Genomic DNA, 19885 nt, shown 5'->3' with positions numbered 1-19885 from the left:
TGTATATTCCCTTTAATTAACCTCTTTTATTGTTTAATTAACCAATTACATACAAACACAAGTTAAAAATAATTAAATTCCTTTATACTTTATTTTACATTGTTGGCCAAATGTGAAAATACAAACTTTGGTTTGGCCTAAAAAAATCTCGGTAGATTGGGTTCATTAATTACCCTAAACACTCTTTTTTGGGGAGGGGGTGTTTGTTTTTAGCCCCGTCTATTAAAGACAAATAAATACATTGACCTAAGTGTGTCGATCTGGATTCAATTTCATTTGAATAAAAAAATAAAATTACACGCATGTACATCCTTGTATGTGCTCATAACAGTCCTGCACCCAATTTCACGAAGTGCTGCGACGCGTCGCAACCCGACAACCGCTCAAAACATGTCGCAAGTTACGACGTGTCTAGTGGTCATCGCAAAATAAGAAGCGTCCTTTTCGTAGCCTGTTTCGTGCCATAAAAAAATACAGAAACAAGACTATAATACCGAGACAATGTGTGTAAATTTGTAAATGGAAAATGCATAGAATAATTATGAATTAGCGTGGAATATTGCAGTTGAAATTTCAAAGTAGCTATACAGTCCACAGAGAACTTGTTTTCCATTTAAAATTGAATCACACGTCTGTCATATTGTTATACGTTTAAAAAAATTTTGAGAGGAGATCCAACGACTCTTTGTTGAATATCAGACGACTATTTACTGTAGGCTGAATAAATACACAAAACAGTCACACTTACGACGTGTTTTGTGAAACGGATCGCAGTAAGTGTCGCAGCTGCGACCGACGTTGGGATACGACGCGTCGCAGCGGTGCGATGCATGGTAAACTTGAGTTTCATGAAAATCGGATGCAGACAAAGAAATTCCAATTTTACCGGATGAGCATAGAATCCTCTTATCACAAACAACATGTACACAATGCATTCAACTTGGAAGTAACAAAAAAAAGGGGGGAAGTTCCTTGCCGTACAAAACTTTTTACAGTGTTTTTTTCCTTTTTGTAATGGCAAAAGCGTGAATTGAAAAATCAGCTGATCCGAGGAAAAGTTGCACGCCTGGACTACATATGTGCACGAGCCAAGAACTAATCACTAACCTTGAAATACGCTAGCCGATCTAGGGCATCAATTTCTGCAAGAGTTTGCAAAGACCATTAACTAAATGGTGAGCGGAGCAAGGACGTTAATCATCCCGGAGACAATTATCAACAAACTTTGTTAACACAATCTCTGAAAAGACCATCTGTCAGTCGATGGAAAACTTGAAAATGGATCTTAGCGGTGAAACAAGAGAAAGTTAACTACATCTGCTGAAAAAAAAAATGACTTATGAGCTGTAAAGTGCTATTAGGATGCCCTTACAGTTCAGAATTGGGGCAAAAACAGGTGAATTATAGACGAATGATGTAACTTCACACTCAGGATACGTATCACATTGCATTTACATCCGTATCTCTTGTCATACTGACATTTATATGTGATATTATACACATCTGATGGATAGGGTTACTGCCCTCAAACGCCCTGCCTATTACTCCCTGTAGGGCCTGCAAATGCTCTTTCTATTACTCCCAGTATCGCCCAAAACTGCCCGAGCGCTCAGTTAGTTTTGTGGATTCATCAGCGTCTAAGATACAATGTAATACAACGTAGAGGGGGTGCTAATGAGTGAAACAAAACAGCTTTTTGTCAGTGTTTGTAAAAAAATTGAGGTTTGTATAAGGCAAAAAAAGGTCTCCGGTTTCTGGTATGGAGCTTGCCCAAGTGGTGCGGCGACGCGGCTTTTTTTTTTTTTTTACCTGACTTTTTTGCTTCAAATGTCGGCTGATGACTGCAAATGGTGCCCTACTGAACTTAGTGCAAATATATGGGAGTCCAGAGAGGCCACATAAAGCTTATTCTCGATCATAACCCCATCTAAAAACACATTAAAATTGTGCAGCAGCAGGATTCCAGTCAAACCAGTGAGTTTGGCGGTTTTGAGACATCATCTTTCATTGAAAATTTTTTTTTTTCATTTTGCCGACGCGCATGGCTACGGCGACGCGCGCGCATACCAGAAACCGGAGACTTTTTTTTTTTGGCCTAACCCAAATTCATGAATTTGTGACGAACCCATCTCAAGTGTCAAGCCCTACAATTATTCACCTTGTGGGTTTATCTACACATCAGTCAACCGAGATGAAGAAGAGGAAAGCATGTGAGGTAAATATACAATTTCAGGTGTAAAGTTTCATTTGATATAAATTTGCACAAAACTTTTAGAACAGGATCTTTACTGAAGACAAAGGTTTTTAGCCTCATAATGTAGGCCTATATTTAACCCTAACTCCCTAGGCCTTTTTTGCTAGGACGTAGCCTCAATCCTGCAATAATCCTCCAATTGGCCTCATGAAAAAAATAGCATAAAGCCTCAATCCTGCAAATTCCTCCATTATTTCTTGAATATGGTCCGTGGAGGGGTGACCACTGCCTAAATCCTGCAAAATCCTGCGGCAATGACTGTTAATATGTCGAGGCTTGGCCAGTGACATCCTGGAGCAGTGCGGAGGATTTCAAGCATAATCCAGGCCTATATTTATGCATGGCTGAGCAAAAACAACACTAGTCTGGTCCAAGACCTTGACAAAGTGCATCCTACGAAATCAGTAAACGCACTTTTGCCATGTAACCTCAATCCTCCAAATTCCTTCACTTTGGCAAAGAGGATTCTGAAGGATTCGGGGCGGTTAGGGTTAAATTAAAGAAAGAATGGACACACTAAAATGTCTAAATCAAAATGACAGTTGTCAGGATTTTAGTCGGGTGCCTTAGAAGTCCCCACCAGTCGGTCATAAATGGCATTCATTTGTCACTGTTTATCAACTGCGACTTAATGTAACCAGACTTGTGATTTGAATTGAATTGGACTGCAGTACCAATCAATTTCTTAAAAAAAAAAAAGGGGGGGGAAACAAAGCAAAAATATTGCAAATATTTTCTTCAGTAACCGAGAATCACTGCCTCGCAGTATTCACTCACGAACCGGTTCCGAGCATCCGTATAAAGCTCTGATAGGCCGAGTCCAGGTCGTGGAGCATCTGTCTGATTTGGTCCTCGTCGAGTTCATCTGAGGCTCGCATGGAGGACATGGTCTTCAGCCTGGATAAGAGCGTCAAAGAAAAATAACTGCAGATCAACACTGATACAACTGGCACATTAACCCTAACCCCTTGGGCTCTTTTACTAGAAAGTATCCTGATTTCACCAAAATCCATCCATTTGGCCATGCAAGAAAATGTTGGTGGCCATTGAGTCCATCAGAATCCACCAGTTAGGCGGGAGTAAATCTGTTGAGATCCTGAATCCGCCAAAGTCCCCAAACAGCTCAGTATAGAGGTATCCTGAATCCATCAAAATCCTGCAGTTTGTGCAATATGGAGGTATCCTGAATCCGCCGAAATCTCCCGAAACAGGGGTGTAGATTTTGATGGATTCAGGTACGTTAGGGTTAAAGGTAATATACAACATTTGCTTTTACACAGATGTGTAACCGATTGCAAACAATAGGCGGACTAACCAAATTTGGTATTGGGGGCACTATGGGCTCCGTGCGCCAACGAAAGAGGGCGCCCTTTTACCTAGCAACGACGTCCCATGGGCGGGACATTTAGCTGGTTGACGCGCACCGTTCCTTGTGTGTGACGCACGTACACCAGGGGATTTGTTCTATGTACATGCAGTGGCCGGGCTTCGCGGCAAAATATTGCAGTCAAGATGGCGTAGCTCGGTCACCCCCAACTGTACTTTCTTTGCCGGTGAGGGGGTACTTGTGAACGGAGCGGATTTGGGGGGAAAAGGTCAGTTTTTTTTAATTCATATAAAAATTCCACTTTTCTTGAAAATGACAGCTTACCAGGTGCCATAATTTCACAGGATGCTTGAGACTATTGCTGACTTACAGTCAAGTTAGGTATTACAGTTAAGTAAGGTATTTCATAATAATTTGGTAGTTTTGTTTTTTGCTGTTTGCAAATGTTGTACCGTATATTAGGCCCCCCCCCCAAAAAAGTCTCCGGTTTCTGGTATGGAGCTTGCCCAAAAAGTGGTGCGGCGACGCGGCATTTTTTTTTTTTTTACCTGATTTTTTTGCTTCCAATGTCGGCTGATGACTGCAAATGGTGCCCGACTAAACTTAGTGCAAATATATGGGAGTCCACAGAGGCCACATAAAGCTTATTCTCGACCATAACCCAATCTAAAAACACGTTAAAATTGTGCAGCAGGTTGATTCCAGTCAAACCAGTGAGTTTGGCGGTTTTGAGACATCATCTTTCATTGAAAAAAAACTTTTTCATTTTGCCGACGCGCATGGCTATGGCGACGCGCGCGCATACCAGAAACCGGAGACTTTTTTTTTTGGCCTTACATGTACCTTTAACCATAACCTCTGGGCGAAATGCACATTGTAAATTACATACATGTAGGATATTGTCGAATTCTGCATGGTAAGGGCTACTGGCACTAACCCTAACCTTCCCAAATCCTCCAAATCCTCGATGGGATGCCAGTCCGTCATAGGTATACTCCCCAGCTAATGCCCGTACCCATTAATTCTCTTTGGCAGAGTGAGGCAAGTGGGGGTGAAGTGGCTTGCCCAAGGACACAACACAATGGCCAGCAGCTGGATTCAAACCCCCGACCTTTGAACATGAGTCAGTCGAACCCAAACCACTTGGCCACACTCCCCCTGTATTGCACAAACCTGCTATATTGGTAGTACAAGTAATTGTAATATTCTACAAGTTCTTAGAAAATACAGGAGACAAAGTAAATGTACATGTATATACCAGTAGCTGGCCCTGTCTCACAAATGTAAGCCTTGATATATGCCCAAATTTGAACCAGATCGGGGATCTTGATGTTTTTTTGTTGAAACTGCAAGAGTGCCTCTACAATTGTACAGGAAGACTTACAGTATTTCACTGTCACATTTTGGCAACTTCTGGGGGAAAAAAGGCTAGATCTGTGCAAATACTTGTTCAAGTAGCAATTTTAGGCGCACAGCTGGCATTCAGGGGAAAAAAAAGGTTTTTGTACCATGAATGTATTTACAAATTATATACAGAGCGATCATGAGTACAGGCCAAGTGCCAGTGTTCAAACACTGCCCTTATCACGCCTGTGTAAATGGTTCTAGTGATCGGTGGAAAGACCTGCGAAATGTGTCATCTTTGATAATAAGGCCAGCTGAGACAAATGGGGGGGGGGGGGAGGGGAGGTAAGAGATGGTGCCACCATTCAGATCAATTTCCACTCGGAGGGTAGACCAGGCATTTTTGAAGGCCAGGGTTGTAGCTAGAAAATTTTTAGTGCCGGCCAACCGAGCACATGTACACATTTGTATGCCATATATGTGCAGTTGTGCTTAACTGTAATTTTAATCTTGAGCAAATTATGAGGTTTTAAATTCTTGATGGTTTTGGGTCATTCTATAAATTAGGGGTCCAATAGTAACATTTGGTTTTTTTGCGTTTAATTCTAAATAGGAACTGTATTAAAGATAATGATACTTTATGTGTAACAAACTCCAATAAAAGTTGCATTGATAAAACCTACACATTTGTTATCTTGATCCCATTTAGTTCCTGTTTTGGTTAAAAATAAGCCAAAAATTCTCATATTTTTCATTTTAAATTTTTATTTAAAAAAAGTACATTTTAAACAAAAATGGAGGAAAGTGAGACAACACCAAGTTTTTAAGCCTATTTTCTCGGTCAAAACTTCAAAATTGCCACGTAATGGCAGAAAAATTTGTGCCTGCCGGCAAGCTTCATTTTCACCCCAAGTGCTGGCCGGTGAGTTGGAACGCTGGCCAGCACTGGCCAGCATAGCTACAACCCTGAGAAGAGGTTAGGAAACCTTTTGTGAGTCACAATATTTCCATCAGAAACAAAAACGCCTCAACTGTCACGGAAGTAAAGGTGAGCTTGGGTTTCGGGTGAAGAGGGTATGGAAGTCAAATACAATATCTGATCGGTACCCAACGCTACAAATCTTCCAACCCAACACATCAGCATTGGTTCAGTATTGTTTCGGTGCGTGTACATGTGGTACATCAATGATTGTCAATGAAAAAAACCTGGGATGCGATGTATGCATTCATGTGTTTCAGTTGCTTTGTGGTTTCCCAACATCCTTGATTCGTTGAAAAACAAACCTGACCGGATCGCATGTTATTTAAATTTTGAGTTCCATCTCGGCAAGCTTGTGAACATATTGTTTTTTTTCCTTTTTTTTTTTTTTGGCATTTAAAGAGAATATATATACAACATTTGCCCCCCCCCAAAAAAAAAACTACCAAATTATTTTGAAAAAAAAAACCTTACTGGATTGTTAGTGAATGACAGTCTTAAGAATCCTATAAAATCATAGCACATGGGTGTGCTGACATTTTCAAGAAATGTGGTATTTTGTATCAATTTCTAACACTGGTTGGCCGACCAGCGTTGGGGAAGAAAAACAGATTTTACAAATACTGCCCCCAATTTACCATATTTAGTTAGTCCGCATTTTTTTGCAATTGATTACACACCTATGAACAGATGCAAGCCAGCTGGACTGGTTCAATGACCTTACAATTCTCCGATGTCTATAAATTGCTCTGTTTCACCTTAAGTGGGGTCAGGGAACCAGACTACGGGAACATGATTGTTTTTCTTGTTTTTTCCCAGCATCTACGAACACAAAACTTCAAACAAGTCAGTGTAACAATATTTGCTATAAAATACTGGTTACACCTCTATGTTCCGACACCCCTATTTTCCGACTGCACATATTCCTATTCCTAACCCTAACCCTAACCCTAACCCTAACCCTAACCCTAACCCTAACCCTAACCCTAACCGGGAGTAACACAATCTAGGTTGTCGGAACATAGGGTGTCGGAACATAGAGCAGTCACCAAAATACTAACCCCCCCAATTCCATACATTTCTGAAAATTGGATGTTGTATATTCCCTTTAAGCAATTAACCGATTAGTCTCTGCAGCGGCCGAAACCATGCTGACTGTTACTTCCTGTAGCGTCTGAAACCGGCCGAGCGATCATTGATTTTACAAATTCTTCAGGCATGTCGGGGAATAATTACAATGTAATATTACAACGTAGTGCATGTGCAACCATCAGCACCATCTGCATGACTCCTGTGGATAATCTTTGCCAGAATTTCATGATGTAAATGATCGCAGGAAATGTGGTCACCTGTTCGCAGTGGCCTTTTCTCCAGTTGGCTTACGACACCTGCTGTGGTGTCGTAATGACTCCTGCGGATAGTCTTTGCCAGAATTTCATGATCTAAATGCTAATTTACATCCTATTTTCGGAGAAAATGTGGCCACCTGTCCACAGTAGCCATTTCTCCAGTTGGCTTACGACACCTGCTGTGGTGTCAAGAACTGTATTAGACTTGATTTCAGCCACGGCCAGATTTTGAACCCTACTCTCCACGGCCGACGCAAGGTGGCGCTGATCACAACCTGTGAAATCTGCTGGTCCACCCCACCACAGATGCTACTGACAGCAGCACAGTGACATGCTTAACCCTAAAAGGGCCGGGTTATTTTGACCATCTCTTTGGGGGGGGGGGGCCTTTTTTTATGCTGATTGCATGGGGTATTCAACTAGATGCGAATCTCAGCCTGAACTATTTCCACTTGCGCTACGAAAGCTATAAAAAGAAATGCCACAAAAAGTGATGAAAACTTGCCTTTAAAGTCAAATATATTTACAGTCGATAATTCTCCAAAATAATGGAGTATCCATTTGTTTTAACTTGCTGATAAAAATGTTAGGGTCACAGCCGTAAAAATAGGTTAGGTCGGATAACCGGAAGCAGAACTTGGGGGGGGGGGGGGCCTATGGACAAACAAGTATGTACATGTTGTTTAGGTTTTTAATTGCTGTGATTACTTGTTTCTGACTGCGTTTTGATGCTGAAAAATTACTTTATTGTTGAATATGGTCACTTTTGGAAATTAAAAAGGTAAGCCCTGTGCCTCAACACACAGTTGGATGTGTAATGTCAGTCACGGTAATGTCAATCACAGAGTCTCAATTGCATATACCGGTCTGTTCTAATTATTTTAATTAATTAAAAAATCTCATTTTACATTTCCTCATATGTACACACTGATCTACTATGATTAATTAATGGAACCGTATCTACTGAGCCTTTCAGTTGAAGAGAAATTGCAATTTTGTAAGTGTTTTTTGCTGTGTCACTTTTATGTAATGTCAGTCACAGTGAGGTTGATTCCATATTAGAAAGTTTTAAAAAAATATTTTTTTTTTTAGAAATTCTCTGAAATATCAGCTGATGGGGGAATTGCATACCTGAATAATCCAGCTAAAGCGATGAAATGAGTGGGTTTTAATGGAAATGTGGTATTTTGGGTCAAATTAAAGGGATTTGTGGATTTCTCTTTTCAAATGCATTATTAGAGTTGCGTCCCGAACGACAGATGGCTTTGTCCCATATGACACACAGGACACTGTCACACAAGTACTTTTCTGTTGAACTAAGGTAACACAAGATGATTGCACTGTTAATGTTACGACATCAATGATGTAGATGTGATCAACTGCAGACATCGTGACCTGAAAATGAAATGGTTGATTAGTGCACTGTTTCAGTCCAAACTATGATATTTCTCAGAGATGTCCCGTACGACTCACATTTGGGCCCGTCCCGTACAATATGCTGTCCTTAATTTTATAAAAAAATTCTAGTCAATAAAAACACACTTTTTCTCGAGGGATCCCTAATATCTGACCTTTATTTAGATTTTTTTTTCAATGTTTTCAAATTGGATACAAGAATTCTCTCAGATTTTTTAACCCAAATTTATTGTTGGAAAAAAAAGTGATTTTTTCCCGAGTTCTGTACGACGCCATACAGTTTTAGCAATATTACCCTGAAAAGTCAATTTTGAAACAACAAAATTGCTCAAAATCTTGAGAAAGGTGCCAAACAACTTTGTTGAAGTTTCGGCTCAGTGGATACTGTACATTTAATGAGAAAAACAGAGAAAAACATATGCACATTTCTTGGGGTCTCGTAACTGGATTCCGTTGCTAATAAGCTCCGTCGATATCAGAATTTTCAATAATCGATAAATCGGAAATCCAACACCAAGAATATTCAATATATCGATTATCCCATGTAAAAGTTAAAGACCAAAAAGATGACACTTTGATTAAACAAAAAAACAAAAAACAAAAATCTGAAATCCTAATTTTCCACCGCTTTCTCTGGAGCATATTAATTGCTCGCACATTTTAAAACCAATCTCAGCACTAAAAGTTTGTCAAGAATGGGCGGTTTCTTTTGAGGTTTTACATTGGGGGAGACCGCGAATTCCAGCGAACGCAGAGCACAAAGCAATGGCACTCGGCATTTCATGATGTTTTTATTTTTAGTCACAAGCCCAAGTTGCTGCCAAGTTTTATTTCATTATACAGCAAACGATAAACACGAAGTAAAAGCACAAACAGGAGATTTATTTTGTTGATAATCTGACGCATTTTTTGATATTTTTGATATCATTCCTCAGTATTGAAAATTTCGATATTTCGATATGATTAAAAAATTGCTATCGCTATCAAAATAAAATCGAATAGTCGAGTAATACTGATATATTGAAGGAGCTTAGTTGCTAAAGTAGGTTAAAAAAGTGTGCCCACCGGCACACTTTTTAAAACCACATTCAGTGATTGTTTTCTTCCGAATGATCCAAATTTCAGGCGGCATTATTTCACAGGGTATTTGGTACTAATCCTATCTTCACTTTGAGCCAGGATTTTCTCGTAAATTCAGTAGGTACGTTTCCGGATAAATGGCAAATGTTTCTACTCACCAAGAGCTAACTTTCTCTTTCCCTTGGAAGTCTTCCGTCAGTAAGTTCATTTTGTTCATGGTTTCGCCGAGCTCTCTCAGCTCTGGTTCAATCTCGTCGACAGCCTTCATGTCCAGTCGCAGTTTGTCCATGACAGTAATGAACAGCTGAGGAGGGTGAAAAAAAGACAGAAAAACGCTACAGGGTGTTTAAAAAAATCGTACCCTCAAAGCACTTAACCCTAACCCACCTCACTCCTCCAAAATCCTCCTGGCGGTTTTGGAGGATTCTAGAGGATTGAGGATGAATGGTGATTGAATCAAATGAGGATTCTGGAGGATTGAGGATGAATGGTGATTGAAGCACAAGAGGATTTTGGAGGATTGAGGATGAATGGTGATTGAAGCACAAGAGGATTTTGGAGGATTGAGGATGAATGGTGAATGAAGCACAAGAGGATTTTGGAGGATTGAGGATGAATGCATTTTGAGGCAGGACTGTCTGATGATTTTGAAGGATTTGGCGTTGGTTATCCTTCATTTAAACACGAGTGCAAAGTTTTGGGATGAGGAGGATTTTGGAGGATCAAGGGCGGATCCAGAACACAATTTTGGGGGGGGCCAAAAAATTTTTTGGTCCCCCAAAAAAGTGGGTCAAAAAAATTACGGCGTGGGGTTCGGGGCCCGCTTAAGGGCCCCGAAAAATTTTTGGATTCTAGATGCTCTGTGGTGCGATCTGAGGCAATTTCTGACCACTTTAACCAATGTTTTTTTTAAGGAAAAGATGGTGGTGTACTCATTGCCTGCCTTTATTGCGATGTCAAAAAGTTGGTCAAAAAATTACGGCGTGGGGTTCGGGGCCCGCTTAAGGGCCCCGAATTTTTTTTCGATTTTAGATGCTCTGTGGTGCGATCTGAGGCAATTTCTGACCACTTTAACCAATGTTTGTTTTAAGGAAAAGATGGTGGTGTACTCAGTGCCTGCCGTTATTGCGATGTCACATAAAAAAAAAAAAAAAATGATTTCGTTTTGGGGGGGGCCATGGCCCCCTTTGGCCCCCCCTGGATCCGCCCTTGTGGAGGATTGAGGATGAATGCATGTTGAGGCAGGACTGTCTGACAATTTTGAAAAATGTAGGCGGAGTTGCAAAATGTTGGAGGATTTTGGAGGATTGAGGATGGTTGTAAGCAACAAGGGCCTAGGGGGTTAGGGTTAATCCTCTCCGTACACCTCTCCGATCTGTACATGCAATGGCCCAATAAACTGGTTAACTGGTAAAATCGGAGAGGGGTGCGGCAGGCTTTAGTTTTTCATGTCAACAGCACACAGCATACGCACTTGACTGATTTTGGAGATATCTTACCGATACGATTTGCGCGATGCATTCACTCGTGTTGCCGTCGTCATTCTTGATTGTGATTGGCCGATCTTCCTTGATCCTCTCCATAGCTGCCGGGCAATCCATCTGAAATAATTTTCAAAACAATTATGCGCAAGATTATATCAATATACTGTTTTGAATTTAACACATCTTGGGAGTTTTGCATTTGTCATCTAACTTAAGGCATAGGATCAGTTGCTGGGATTCTGGAACTTTCGAAAATCCCATGGACTAAAATAAAGTGTAAAAATTTGTGAGTATTGGTGAAAAAAATGGTTGCCCATCGGGCTGGCAACCTCGAACTTTTGGTCGTCCGACAAGATATTTTGGTTGTCCAGGGACGTTGGGCAGCCGATTTCGCGAGCCCTGGGGGTTATTATTGGAAATGAAGAAAATGCACAAAAAAACAAAAGCAAAATAAACATATTAAATCGTGACGTAATAAACAGGACTCCCGATGCAGTGTAGTATAAACGAGTCCTGTTTATTAACGTCACGATTTATTATGTTTTGTTTGCTGCCCCCAACGACGACTTTTACACAAATTGCACATTTGGGTCGAAACAGGACCTGAAAAACAGCTCTCAAAAGTACCTTTTGTACTCATTTCATGACAGACACAATAGTCATTTTTATTTCATCACACCTTAGGTTAAATATACCCGAAGAATGACGGAAATGTCTTCGAGCATTCCACAACCTCTTTAAGTTAGTATGCTTCTCAAAATGTTTTATTACTCACTGTAGCGCATGAAACGGCATGAGCACTATTGTAGTTTTATTGATTTTTCAGAGAATAAAACCAATGTATTACACGCACTTGTGGGTTAACTAAAAAATCAAATTCGTCGACTTACCCTGTATTTCTTCATGAAAGCCTCGACTGTTGGTATCTGATCACTCTGTACTTGCTTGAAGGCCGCTTTGTATTGCACTAATAACTTGGAACAGGCTGCTGTGTACCTGAATTGAGAACAAAATTATTTTACAATTAATGCATTTTTTTTTCAAGCAAGATCTTTTAACAAAAAGAGTCACTTTATGAAGTAAGGCCCCCCCCAAAAAAGTCTCCAGTTTCTGGTATGCGCGCGCGTCGCCGTAGCCATGCGCATCGGCAAAATGAAAAAGGTTTTTCTCTCAATGTAAGATGATGTCTCAAAACTGCCAAACTCACTGGTTTGACTGGAATCCTGTTGCTGCACAATTTTAACGTGTTTTTAGATGGGGTTACGATTGAGTATAAGCTTTATGTGGCCTCTCTGGACTCCCATATATTTTGCACTAAATTTAGTCGGGCACCATTTGCAGTCATCAGCCAACATTTGAAGAAAAAAAGTAAAATTTTTTTTTTTAAAAAGCCGCGTCGCCGCACCACTTTTGGGGCAAGCTCCATACCAGAAACCGGAGACTTTTCTTTTTGGCATAACATTTCACAATGCACCTCAAAGATGGCTGCTCAATGCAAACAGTCTATACTTGTTTCTTAACCCTCCTGCTATTTAAACAGTCACAGTCAGTCAAAATGTCAACCCACTCCCCATGATATACTTTTAACACACGCTGTCACCAGCAGTCAGATCATATGTCAAGGAAGTACTGAAACTATTCAAACTCAGTCAACAGACCACGAACAGACAAAGCAGGCAAGTTGTGGGCACAGCTGGCTTATCAATTACCCACAGTCGAAGCAAAGCTGTATCAAGTTACATAAAACAGTCACAGCCAGTCGATCCTGCTTTATGTGGGCTTGGAATTCTTAACTGTTGAAAACAGTCACTTGATTGATTTTGACGAAAAGGACCAGTTGTCACAGAATGTATGTTTGCATAGGAGGGATAAAAACCTACTCTTTCGGTGTGATGGCGTCCCGTATGTAGGCCTTCTCCAACCACTGTAGCGTGTTTATCACCGCGAAAAGCTCTGCCATGTTGTCATACTTTTCTCGTTCCCGGAAATTCCGGAACAGCTTTACCTCCTGAGGAGAACAAAAAAAGGGTACCACAGAGTGAATCAAACAACATTTTTAGGTTAAAAAAAATCATCGCACGACCATTGGCCAGCTAAGTCATATGCGAGAGACCTCCATGTAGAACCCGACAAATTAAATGTAAAATTTGTAAAACTGTCCCCTGTAAATATTTGACACATATTAACTCTGAAGTTAGAGCTGCCTTTTCATAAGGTCATCAAAGTTCTTGGCAGAGCTCTGGCATAGTTCTACTTACGCAATACTCATCCATAGAATGTTTACAATGGGTGAGGATGGTACAAAACACCAGTATTTCATGACATTATTAAGGGCATAAATATATGTTTGGCCGGTTTTAAACAAGTCCGTTAAAGACCGGTTTGGGGAATGGACACTGGTTATGGCCTGAGCCGAAGGCGAGGGTCATTATCCGCGACCAATAGGAATTATCTCGACCAATAGGAATGGGTAAAACTGTCTTAGGTATTTATGAATCAAATTTTAATCCCGTATCTCACTCACCTCATAAAGCTCAGGTCTATTGGCTGATGAACCTGGTAATTATAACAAAATCAAACAGTTGTGATAAAAGAGGGAAAATCAATTCAAACAAACGTTAATTAACCCTCCGCAGAGTGACCTGATGCCCCTTGAGCATCGCGTATCCCAATTTTTTGGAGAAAAAAAAAATTGAGGGCCAATAAAGGTCACCTCCCATCTAATCCTCATTCAACCCATGCAAAATCAGCTGGTTCAATGAACTTTGCAGCCAGGGCTTCACCCAAGCTGTGTCAACAAACTTTCGACCAGGCCTCCTGCCAAGTCTCATTGAAACATTAACAAACACCTGTAACTTGACACAGCCATCTCCCTTCATAACTGCAAACCACAGCCGCCAGGCACTATCTGGCAACTGCCTGGACACTGTCTGGCACATGGCTTTTTGTTGTATTGCTATGAATAGGGTCTTGCGTTGTGCGGGGAAGTACCTGCTTCCCAAAGGGAAGCCGTTGACGATTTTTGATAAATATTTCTTGTAAACGCTGTCCAGGGTTAAGAGATTGCAAGAGGCTAAAACACGACCGGACCGTGACCAGTGACACGTGACCAGTGCCGAAAAACAAACTCCGCATGTAGATCGGGGGATGTGCCTACGACTGTTTCATGACAAGGCGCGGTACAAGAATACAGTCGTAGGCGCATCCCCTGATCTACATGCAGAGTTTGTTTTTCGGCATTGGTCACAGTCGTGTCCCGGCCCCTGCTTCACGTACGTGTTTGTATGTGTACATGATGTACGACCATACTACCATAGACAAGGCATTAGTAGATCACAGCCATAACATTTTTGAATGATCGCTGTATGATGTCTGTGCAATGAATGTCAGACAAGTCGACCGTTGAGACAACTCGATTCAGGACAAGTCGACCGTTGAGACAAGTCGACCGTTGAGACAAGTCGACCGTTGAGACAACTCGACCGTTGAGACAAGTCGACCGTTGAGACAACTCGACTCAGGACAAGTCGACCGTTGAGACAACTCGACCGTTGAGACAAGTCGACCGTTGAGACAACTCGACCGCTGAGACAAGTCGACCGTTGAGACAACTCGATTCAGGACAAGTCGACCGTTGAGACAACTCGACCGTTGAGACAAGTCGACCGTTGAGACAACTCGACCGTTGAGACAAGTCGACCGTTGAGACAACTCGACTCAGGACAAGTCGACCGTTGAGACAACTCGACCGTTGAGACAAGTCGACCGTTGAGACAACTCGACCGCTGAGACAAGTCGACCGTTGAGACAACTCGACGCGGGATCACTCGACCGTTGAGACAGCTCGACTTAATGGAAATGTAATGTATACACGTGGAGTGGAAAAAGTTCCAAAAATCTGTGGCAGGACCGGTCCCGGGCGAGGCGCGGGCATACTCGATGCACAGAGGGCGCTCCAATCCGGTGGCCGTCGCGTCGGGCCGGCGCGCCCCGCCCGCGAGGACCGGGCCCGGCCCGGCACCGACGTGGGGCGTCGACAAGTGGGCGCACGCGCCAAGTGGGCGCACAGGCCCGGCACAAACGATGCCACCGTGCACGGTACGGCCACATTAATTGACCGGGGAAAAAACGAACGATGTGCACGGACAATCACGCTGCGGCTCTGTTATATGCAACAACAAAAACTCTCAACGGTCGACTTGTCTTTCCATTTATCGCACATGCGGTCGAGTTGTCTCAACGGTCGAGTTTCTCAACGGTCGACTTGTCCCGAGTCGAGTTGTCTCAACGGTCGACTTGTCTGACCCCCCTGTGCAATAGTGGTTGAATTTCACGGATTTTCAACCAAAAAAATATTCGTGAGTATCATTGAAGCCCCATTACTTCGTCCTTGACAAGTGGAAATGCCAGTAGGTGCTTTTAAAGGTATTTTGTCAAGTATTTTGCGTGATTTTTGTGGTGAACTTTAAAATTGTAACATTGACAATACTTCCATAGTGGGACGCTAGTACGACAGACCAACATCTCAAATTTCAAAAAAGGAGTTCTAGCGCCCCAGTTAGTGGGACTAGCTTAGTTTGTAATTTATTTTTGCGTTAGAAGCATACTCACCCTCTTTATAGGCTAATCACAAAGTGCTGCCTTTTTCAGATGTCTAATTTTTGTGAAATTTCATGTTGAAATTTTGATACACAAACGTGTGCAAACGAATCTGGAAATTTCACGAAAAATAGACATCTGAAAAAAGCAGCACTTTCTGATTAGCCTATAAAGAGGGTGAGTATGCGGAGCAACTATAGAATGCAGGGCCACGCCGGAGCAAGGGTTTTTTTTCTGCTTGGAGGTGTGGATCGAGGCCGGCGATGTGAGGATAGGAGTAATAGGCTACAATATAATAATATGCAAACCTGCAAAAAGTGCTAAGTACAGCGAATGCACTTGTCTTCTCATCAATGATCGGAAGGGAGGGCGCGCTTGTAAATGTGTCGGGGCATGGGGGCACGGGGGCACGGAGTCGCGGAGGCGCGGAGTCGCGGAGTCGCAGAGACTAGACGCGGGGCACTGGAGTCGCGGAGGCGCGGAGTCGCAGAGACGCGCGCCACCCATAGAGGGCGCAATTCTCGGCGGTAATTTTTTGAGAACGAAGCATCCATATCCATTTTTAATTTCCTCGCAAAGGAAGGGAGGAGGGCGACGAGGCACTGGAGTCGCGGAGTCGCGAAGACGCGGGGCACTGGAGTCGCGGAGGCGCGGAGTCGCGGAGTCGCAGAGACGCGGGGCACTGGAGTCGCGGAGGCGTGGAGTCGCAGAGACGCGCGCCGATAGAGGGGGCAATTCTCGGAGGTAGGTCGACTGCGGCTCCACGCCTCCACGCAGCCGTACGGAGGCGCGGATGTAGAGTGTAGTGGCCCTGCATTCTATAGTTGTTCCGAGTATGCTTCTAAAGCAAAAATAAACTACAAACTAAGCCTAAATGTGAAAATCAAAATTTGACAAAGTTCTGCATGTTTTGTACATGATGGTGGAAGTGTGGCCTTTTACTGGCCACATTTTTGGGGGCTACTACTGACTTTGTTAGCCCGACTGCGTCTGGCCGTACAGTACTATCGCAAGCTCTGTAGTACGGCCAGATGCCCGATGCTTCCACAGAGACTGAATTTTGTTGGCCGCCGATGTAGCGATTTTGCTACATCTTTCGATCGCGATTATCTATTCATCCAGGACACAAATTTCCAAAGTTAAGGTTCGTAGTCGTAGAGCAACTCATACCTTTTCGAAAAAAACGTTCTTTGGTCTCAATATTTTTATCCATCTGGCCACAAGACGAATTTCAGTCATCAGATTCCACAAATATCGTCCCCCATGCGATCCCCCATGCGATTTCAAAATGGTGGCCGTGCTGTAATGTATGCAATATGCAGGCGCGCCCGCACAAACTCATGAATATGCATAACAGTCTGTGACGTATGACCTCGTGTTTTTGGACGTACGGCCCCGCCGCACGCACGTCCAAAAACACGAGGTCATACGTCACAGACTGTTATGCATATTCATGATTTGCGCGGGCGCGCCGCGCCTGCATATTGCATACATTACAGCGCGGCCGCCATTTTGAAATCGCATGGGGGATCGCATGGGGGACGATATTTGTGGAATCTGATGACTGAAATTCGTCTTGTGGCCAGATGGATAAAAATATTGAGACCAAAGAACGTTTTTTTCGAAAAGGTATGAGTTGCTCTACGACTACGAACCTTAACTTTGGAAATTTGTGTCCTGGATGAATAGATAATCGCGATCGAAAGATGTAGCAAAATCGCTACATCGGCGGCCAACAAAATTCAGTCTCTGTGGAAGCATCGGGCGTCTGGCCGTACTACAGAGCTTGCGATAGTACTGTACGGCCAGACGCAGTCGGGCTATGACTTTGTGTACTCACTTTGATTTTGCGAACTTTGTGTCGTAGGCACCGTAGAAAACATTCTTCTTCGACAAAAGATGGCTTCTAAAAATGTGTTAAACTACAACGATATTAGTAAACCCGTCTGTTTGCCAGTAAACACTGGAAAATTGTTGGAATAATCTACTGGCAATTGCAAATTAGGTCCGATGTCAAATTTTGCCTTACAACTAGGCCGCGTACAACAGTCTGGTTCCAATCTACAATTTAAGCCATACAATCTGATGTAGACGCTTGGAGACAAGACTGTAAATAGACTGGTTCACCTGCCTGCTGTTATCACTATTTTTAGAAATGATGTCATCTCATAATATATAGTCGTGTTCCCTATTAACGTGGCGCACTTCGAAGCTTACCCAAATTTCCTCGTATAGTGTTGCCAAACCTCTTTGTTGACAAACCTCAAATTCATGCAGTAAAATACTAGTACTTTTACCTTATTAACGCTTGCTATTTATCCTCTGTGAACAATTTCGGTTTCATAAAATTTAATCCGAAATTCAAAAACGGTGGCGTCCGGAAATTGGGCACAAATTGGCGGAGTGTTCCCTAACGTGGCGCACTTGAATAAATCTCGGAAAATTCCAGATTAACATTGAAGAATTTCTGTAAACTTGATAAATTCTGATAAATAATTATTATCTCTACTTACATACCCAGCCAGATGTTTGTCAGAAAATTATTTTCTTATTTTTCGGGGCATTTTCAAAGGGTTCACTTTGCACTTGAAAATAAAATCGGAAAATCACGCCAAAATAACTTTTTCTTGTAACTTTGTTACGGGTAAATAAACTCGCGATTTATGAACAGGAGTGTTTAGAACTTGATGAAATTTTACTTTCTGTGAAATTTCAGTTAAAACTTTTGCTCTAGGTAGGCGCTACAGGCGAAAAATCAAAGTGCGCCACGTTGGGGGCCGCGCCACGTTAGGGTACATCAACAATATACATGTAATACCATGCAGTGCGGGAACTATATAGTCAATTTTCAATACTAACCGAGGCCGAGGGGAGCTAATATCGACTGTTCACCCTCAAACCATGTTAAGTGTATATATTTGTATACTGGCGCTTGCGAAATTTCTTTAGCGACGCCATTTATTACCAATAGCTTTGAAAATCCCGGCGTATCCGTTATCAATGGTCATGCGATGGATGCCTGCGGAGGATAACCTCTAACTCTATGAGTATGATCTGTCAAACAGGTAGAGGAAAAACTTAACAGTATTTTACATTGGAGATACGAGGGTCGGTATCTGCAACAATATTCTTTAAGTTGGCTTCGCCATTATACCTTATTCTTGGGAAAAGCCGTCTTATTCAAGCCTGACACGGAGCTTGATCCGCTGTCAAACTCAGTGAACATTGCTGGTATACTTGAAAATGTGGGGCGCTTTAGCCTGTGGTATACTTGAGTTCGAACGCTGGCGGGAAACATGGTGCTTGTGTTCTTGGGCAAGGCACTTTACTACAATTGCCTCTCTCCACCCAGGAGTATTAATGGGTAGGCCTACCTGTGAATTAGGTAGAGACCAAATTGCGCTGATCTCGAGCTACTGCAGAAAAATGCAAGCCCGCGTGAACGGGGGGTGCCGACGGAGTGCTGCAGCACACCCAACTTTTTGGATTGGGGTGCTGGAATATGCTTCAGCACCCCCTACTCCCGGGCAAAAAATGTGTTCCAGCCAGCAGCGTTTTGCTTGCTCGAAAAATATGTCCCGTTCCGTATTGTTCGTGTTTTTTTTTTTTTTGCGTTTTTAGCTAAGCGCGGCGCTTCGAACGTCTAGCACAAACACTGTAAAATATTCAGAGGAGGTATTTTCTAAATCTTCAGGCAGTGCAGAATCGATATTTGTCTCAAACTATCTAAAATCATGACATGTCTATGTTTTTATGAGCTCAGTGCACAGCATGCATCGTGGCGCCAGTGGAGTTACGCCACAAAAAGCAATAACCTCGGCCATGACAATGGTGGCAGAGTAGTTTATGCTTGCCAGGAATTGTTCATTCGATCTTTCAATAGGGGCAAAGTCACAAAGAGGCGAATTTAGTATTTCACTGTCTGAACAAAGATTCGAGATAGTCACGTTACGGTTGGTCCACTTGTTCATATCTTTCCCCTGAAGGTGTTTTTCCATTTAAAAGTTTCATTGACGTTGCTACTAACATTCCGTACTCAACATTAACAAATAG

The 19885-nt window shown here is 42.3% G+C and overlaps 1 protein-coding gene across 1 annotated transcript; it reads right to left on the bottom strand.

Annotated features, from left to right (window-relative positions):
- Positions 1-2867: 2867 nt before the first annotated feature.
- On the bottom strand, positions 2868-17893 carry LOC119729048 (vacuolar protein sorting-associated protein 28 homolog). The gene is made up of 7 exons (XM_038201548.1): positions 17673-17893; positions 13758-13789; positions 13114-13241; positions 12124-12229; positions 11249-11350; positions 9908-10053; positions 2868-3151 (listed from the first exon to the last, which is right to left on the bottom strand). Exons 1-7 carry the CDS (start codon positions 17713-17715, stop codon positions 3028-3030), a joined length of 681 nt encoding a protein of 226 aa, XP_038057476.1. The 5' UTR covers positions 17716-17893; the 3' UTR covers positions 2868-3027.
- Between the last annotated feature and the right edge of the window lie 1992 nt (positions 17894-19885).

This window comes from Patiria miniata, unplaced genomic scaffold (assembly GCF_015706575.1).
Source record: "Patiria miniata isolate m_02_andy unplaced genomic scaffold, ASM1570657v1 HiC_scaffold_20, whole genome shotgun sequence".
Taxonomy (NCBI): Eukaryota; Metazoa; Echinodermata; class Asteroidea; order Valvatida; family Asterinidae; genus Patiria; species Patiria miniata.
This window is presented reverse-complemented; position numbering and strand designations above follow the sequence as displayed.

Excerpts from the sequence above, each read along its gene's own strand:
- LOC119729048 (XM_038201548.1), bottom strand. The coding sequence starts at position 17,715 with ATGTTTTCTACGGTGCCTACGACACAAAGTTCGCAAAATCAAA. Across the intron at positions 13,790-17,672 it reads ACAAAGTTCGCAAAATCAAA|GTTCATCAGCCAATAGACCT; the intron begins GTGAGTACACAA and ends TATAATTACCAG. Across the intron at positions 12,230-13,113 it reads GACGCCATCACACCGAAAGA|GTACACAGCAGCCTGTTCCA; the intron begins GTAGGTTTTTAT and ends TTCTCAATTCAG.